At 33.6% G+C, this 6,000-nt stretch overlaps 2 protein-coding genes across 2 annotated transcripts; both read right to left on the bottom strand.

Moving 5' to 3' along the window:
* Positions 1-476: 476 nt before the first annotated feature.
* Positions 477-2,199, bottom strand: LOC107923229 (1-aminocyclopropane-1-carboxylate oxidase homolog 1). The gene is made up of 2 exons (XM_016853442.2): positions 1,415-2,199; positions 477-1,331 (listed from the first exon to the last, which is right to left on the bottom strand). Exons 1-2 carry the CDS (start codon positions 1,954-1,956, stop codon positions 740-742), a joined length of 1,134 nt encoding a protein of 377 aa, XP_016708931.1. The 5' UTR covers positions 1,957-2,199; the 3' UTR covers positions 477-739.
* A 351-nt stretch (positions 2,200-2,550) lies between these two features.
* Positions 2,551-3,574, bottom strand: LOC107923124 (1-aminocyclopropane-1-carboxylate oxidase homolog). Its single transcript, XM_016853336.2, has 2 exons — positions 3,069-3,574; positions 2,551-2,945 (listed from the first exon to the last, which is right to left on the bottom strand). The coding sequence occupies exons 1-2, from the start codon at positions 3,487-3,489 to the stop codon at positions 2,707-2,709; spliced, it is 660 nt and encodes a 219-aa protein (XP_016708825.1). The 5' UTR covers positions 3,490-3,574; the 3' UTR covers positions 2,551-2,706.
* Positions 3,575-6,000: the final 2,426 nt, after the last annotated feature.

The raw sequence follows: 6,000 nt of genomic DNA, 5'->3' as shown, positions 1-6,000 counted from the left end.
ATGAGTTTTGTCAAGATTTTTAATGTTCATATTATTGAATTTTTTAAAAATTTTAACAGGGTTACCTAATAGACCAACGACATAAAAAATTATTTTTTTAAAAAAGACACTAGTGCCACCAAGAAGAATGGCGGCACCAAAAAGTACATTGACTTTTTATTTGATACTTTAAAAAAAAATTTCTCCACTGCCGCTAGAAAGACAACGACGGCTATTAAAATATTAATTTTTTCCTTCCAATTATTTAAGAAAACACATACATACATACCGGTGTCATTAGACACAGTGATAGCACAAAAACAATTATTTTTTTAAAATAGATAATCATTGGGTAATGATGAGGGATGATACCGCCGGTCAAGTTAGCGACACTAATAGTCACTATATAAAATAGATAATTCAATTTTACACATGAATCATTTTTATAATTAATCAATTCTTTTTATTCAATTTCTAAAAAAAACGATTCAGAAAAGGATGGAAATTTGTTTATTAATCAGCCACGTCGAAAACGATGATACCAGTGATAGCTGCTTGGTCCCATGCTCTTCACTATACACTATTTTTTCTTCATAAAGATTAAAAACAGAGCAATGTAAGGACAGGGACAAAGGCAGAACATACTTGTGCTTAACTTGTTCATCATATATGTATACAAATTTAATTTATTCAAAAAGTAATTAAGAACTATTATCTCTTCTGCAACTCTTAAGTTTTGCCTGCAATGATCTTACGTAGACTAATTTTCAGACAGCTTGAAATGTGAAAGCGAACCGCTACCGCTGAGCCCTTTCGAGTAGTATTGTGACAGATAGTCCTTGATCAAGATTTCTCTGTAGATTGGAGGATTGTTTTCGGACAACAGTTCCTTGATTGGTCCATAAAGTGTCGATTCATTTCCTTTGTTATTCGCTTGCATTCTCAGAAAACATGCCACTGATATTCTAGGCCCTGCTCGTTTCGCCAACACCCTGTGATTCACGCTTTTGAACTTGTCGTTTGATATAAGCTGTAGAAGATCTCCAACATTTACTATCAAAGCTCCAGGTATGCAAGGGACATCAATCCAATGATTGTGATGAAGAACTTGGAGGCCACCCATTTGATCTTGCAGAAGAATGGTAATGATGTTACTGTCTTTGTGATTGGTGGTTCCCATTGTTAGTTCTGGTTGAGGACATGGAGGATAGTAATGTCCCATTACAAACAGTAAGTCGGCGCAGCCCAAATCATTAAGGCAACCAGGGTTGAGCCCAAGAGCCTCAGACAGCAGTTCAAACAGTGTGAACCCCAATGTCAATACTTGCTTGGAGTAATCCATCACTATGTCTCTGCAACAAAACTCAATACATGTCACCTATACGATACAACTGACAACTGAATTCGAGTAACATAGCCTAGTACTAACACGTACCTGCAAACTTGAGGCAACTCTGCAGGGTGAGCTGGATCATCAGGAGACATGATACAACCCAAACTGTCCCTCCAATTAGCAGCTTTCGATTTATACAAGTCATAGTTGCTTAGATACAACACCTTGCGAGTTGCATCGCGTGTATAGAACTGTTTCTTCACCTCGGTGTCTTGTTCATGAAACCGACGGATCCCATCAATCATTTCATCCAAAACGCTTGCAGGAATCCCATGGTGAACTACCTGAAAGAAACCCCAATCCGCACAAGCATTTCGAACTTGGTTAATCACCTCGGCATGGCGAGCCGAGTCTCCACCGATGCCTTGGAGGTCTATGATCGGGACACCTAGCTGATTATTGGAACAATCGGTGTTATTCTTCTCAAGGATAAGGCTTTGATCTATGAATATACGAGGGATTTGTGTGACACCTGAATCTACTATTCCCTTCACACCGGCTTTTGTATCATCAAAAGCCTTTACTTCACTTTCGTGATCGTAATCCGGGTTAGAATCTACCCGAAATTCACCGGAAGAGCCCATGGTGTTGATTTTTGAATGAAATTGTTAGTGTAATAAGGCAATTTTGGATCAAACTAAAGTCTATGTTACTAATAGGACATGAAGGAAGCAACCTTTCCACAAAGCCGTCGTTGACTTGGCCACAAACATGCCATTATCTAGACCAAAAAAATTCTAACTATTACAACCAAAAGACTTGGATTTAAAAATTCAAATCAAATGAGATCGATAAAATATGATTTGAAAATTTGATTAATTTAAATAATTTTTTATTTAGTTTTATTTAAATTTATTTTCACTTGATTCGATTTTAATATTTAAATCAAATTCAGTTAATAAATTAAATAAGATTTATCAACTCGATTAATTTAAAATTTATATAAATGTATTAAAAGTTTATATAGAAATTAAATGATACTTTGGTTAAAATTGTAACATTGAAGATTCAATATTAATAGTGTTCTTGGTTCATAATAACATAATTTTACTTCGTAAAAAAATAAAATTTTTTATTAATTTCTTAATTGAGTTGGAACCTGATTGATGGATCATACCAATATATTTTATTTTAAGGATATCATAGTATTTATATCTAATACAATAACAACTCGTGGGTTTAAATAGTAATTATAAAGCGATATCGATATTTATCTTGATTGATTATGATCACATTCATTACATGGAGGAAACTAGGTATGCGAAATACACAATTCAATCATAAGAAATCTACCAAATTATTCAGTTCTTAAGCTCATATTTCATATCATGGGATCATAACCTGAAATGCAGCAAGGGAGAAGTATCATCAACATCAAGCCCTCTTCCATTGGAGTACATAGCATAATCTCTCACTGTGGTTTCCCTGTATTTTGGTGGATTCTCTTCTGATAACAGTTCCTTGATAGGACCGTACAGTCTGGGGTCCGAAGTTCTGAAACTGAAACTCTCGGTCCGACCGAGTTTGCCAGCACTCTGTGCTCCACGCTTACGAAAGCATCGTTCGAAATAAGCTGAAAAAATAAGTTGAAATTTCCCAAATATTCACTAGCATTCAAGACATAAGTTTTAGACATGAGTGCTTTAAGGAAAATAAAGAGTCGGGAGTGACAACGGATTAACGTGTAAAAGATCACCGATGTTAATCACTAGAGCCCCAGGAGAACAAGGCACATCAATCCATTTGTCTTCATGAAGTACTTGGAGACCACCAATATGATCTTCAAGAACACTTACAGGTATCCCATGGTTGACAATCTGGAAGAAGCCCCATGTCTCTGATGCATGCCTGACTTCGTCACTGATCTCTTTATGCCGCCGTGGATCATCTTCGATCCCTTGTAGATCAATAACTGGAATATTGTATTGGGTTTTCTTGGTTGTCTCTAAAGTGTTCGATGAAATGTCTGAACGGATGAACATACGAGGAACCTTAGTGATTCCAGCATCTACCAGACCTTTGACACCGGCTTTTGAATTGTCGAATGCTTTCAGTTCCTTTTCTTTGTCGTAGTTGTTGGAATCATCATGAACGTCAGCTCCACTGGTGACCACCATTTTTTAACTGTGTTTTGTTCCTTCCGTTTTAATGTAACAAAAGCATTTGAAATTTTCTGAGAATGACAAATGAGGTTAGAAAGCATGGAAATTTGTTTATCAGTAATGCGGATGGTAATCAGCCACGTCGAAAACGATAAGACTGATGATAGCTGCTTGGTCCCATGCTCCGAAATTATAATCTATTAAATTTTACAAAATTAAACCATGCATTATAAAACCTTAAAAATTAATAATATTTATAAAATTACAATATATGTTAGTCATATTATAAAATTATGGAATTATAATTAAAAACAGGAAAATAGTTATAAAATTAAAAGAGATGTATTTTGTAAATATATCATAACAGAGTAAGATAATTTTTTTTAAACTTGATACTAACCCAACAAAATTTTTAATGATAAACTAATCTCTTCCATCTCATCTCTAAATTCGATTTTTAAAATTTAAAAAAAATTTGTTTTGATTTTGAGTTTTGAGGTTTATTTAATTTTTTTTATTTAAATTGACCTAAATAAAATAATTAATTATGAAAATAACTCAACACCAAAATATTGTACGAGAATGATTTGTTTTCTACTGTGCACGCTGATGTTGTTATACCCATTGGTGACATCACCCCCTCATCATCAGGCAATTATCATTCTTTTAAAAAAATATATATTTTTGGGTGCTACCATTATATCCAGTGGCACCAGTATGTATTTTTTTCTACATACCCATAAAAAATACGAATATTTAGGAGAAAAAAGAAAAAGAAAAAGAAATTAATTGGTGTCACCGACCTCTTTGGCGACACTAGAGATTTTTTTAAAATATATTTTTTAATGGGTGGCCAGCTTCTATGGCTGCACTAAATAAATTTTAAAAAAAAATTGTGCGTTGTCGTTCTATCATGTGGCACCAAATTTTTAAAAAAAACAAATAATTTTGTCATCCATTCTCTAGAATGAAAACTTGGATCTAGTGTAGCAAAAAGAAATACACTTTTATAAGCGTGAGACAAAGAAGAAGAAACATCATCACCGTTACTAAAATCTCATAATAAAGCTCTTTCCTTTTTTTTCTCTTTCTTCTCCAACAACATCCCTTCCTCTATAATAAAGCTGATAAATGATCAATTTAATTTTTTTTAAAAAGTGATTATTATAAGGAAAACTGTAATTATTAAAAAGTTTCTAAATAAAATGTCCGTTGAATTGATTGATGAACAGAGGTTTAGAAAAAATAAATAAATTTAAAATATTTTCTTTTAGTTGTAATTAAGACACTTTACCCTTAAAATAAAGATTTAACAGCCACCGTTTATTGAAAAAGTTGAATGAAATAAAGTTGTAATAGTCGCCCTTTATTGAAAAAGTTGTATACATTTTTAAAAAATCTTTTTTAATAGTTGTAATAACAACTTCTTCTGCCACCCTTTTTTAAAAAATATTTTTTTAATAGTTATAACAATCACATTTTTTTCACAGAATGATTATCCACATTAAGCGTGGTCCTCATGATTTTTTCCACCAACGAACTAGACCCCCCAATTAGAGGTGTGCATGGGCTAGGCCGGGCCGGGTTCGGGTCGAGCCCAACTAAAAATTTAGACCTGTTTGCTAGGCCCAGGCCCGTCGCGCCCGAAAAATAGGCATAAATTTTGCCCAAGCTTGGCCCGAATAAAAATGTTAAAACCCAAACTCGACTTAGCCCGCCTATATTAATTTTTATATTATTTTTATATAATTTTAAAATATATATAAACCATCAAAAATAGTAAAAACATCAAAATAAATATTTCTCAACAAATTGAAAATAAAATTTAAAAATATGTATACTTAAATAACACTAAAATAGATACAACTTAACAAGCAAATGCCTATAAAATAATAATAAAATTAACAAATATCTTTAAAATAATAAAAAAATTAACAATAAAATAAGTTTTATACAATATCCAAACAATAACAACAAAATAGTAGCAACATAATAGTAAAATAGTAGCAAAATAGGGAGAAAATAATAAGAAAATAAATTTTTAAAAAATAATTTTTTTTTATTTAGTGAATTCGAGCATGGCCCGAGTCAAAAATGCCTTACCCGAGGCTCAGCTCGTTTTTTAAACGGGCCTTAATTTTTTTGCCTAAGCCTATTTTTTGGGCCTATATTTTTGCCCAAACCCTCCCACATTTCAGGCGGGCCTTCGGGTCGGGCCGGGTGGCCTGGCCCATGCACACCTCTACCCCCAATCGTCGTCAATTCAATTTGTCATGAAGTGTTATCTTGCAACGAAGTTCACTTATCTTCAAGTTGGGCATTAACCCCTAAATTAACCAAAGAAAACATATCATTCCCAATCTGGCCCATTCCCTTATTAATAGTAGAATTAATAGTGGACCCGCTAGACCTATTAGACGAGTCCCCAAAGACACAGCCTTTCCTGTTGACAATCTCAGAGGCCTTAACAAATCAACACGACCCAAATCCCTTCCCATTGTCACGATCCGTAATTGAATCACCGAC

The sequence above is a fragment of the Gossypium hirsutum genome, chromosome A02, assembly GCF_007990345.1.
Source record: "Gossypium hirsutum isolate 1008001.06 chromosome A02, Gossypium_hirsutum_v2.1, whole genome shotgun sequence".
NCBI classification, from domain to species: domain Eukaryota; kingdom Viridiplantae; phylum Streptophyta; class Magnoliopsida; order Malvales; family Malvaceae; genus Gossypium; species Gossypium hirsutum.
Note: the sequence above shows the minus strand (reverse complement) of the source record. Positions and strands in the feature narration are given on the sequence as shown.

What these genes read in the sequence shown, in the direction of transcription:
- LOC107923229 (XM_016853442.2), bottom strand. Translation starts at nt 1,956, where the DNA reads ATGGGCTCTTCCGGTGAATTTCGGGTAGATTCTAACCCGGATTACGAT. An exon ending in GAGTTGCCTCAAGTTTGCAG is followed by an intron (nt 1,332 to 1,414) that starts GTACGTGTTAGT and finishes GTTTTGTTGCAG; the next exon opens with AGACATAGTGATGGATTACT.
- LOC107923124 (XM_016853336.2), bottom strand. Translation starts at nt 3,489, where the DNA reads ATGGTGGTCACCAGTGGAGCTGACGTTCATGATGATTCCAACAACTAC. An exon ending in GGCTCTAGTGATTAACATCG is followed by an intron (nt 2,946 to 3,068) that starts GTGATCTTTTAC and finishes TTATTTTTTCAG; the next exon opens with CTTATTTCGAACGATGCTTT.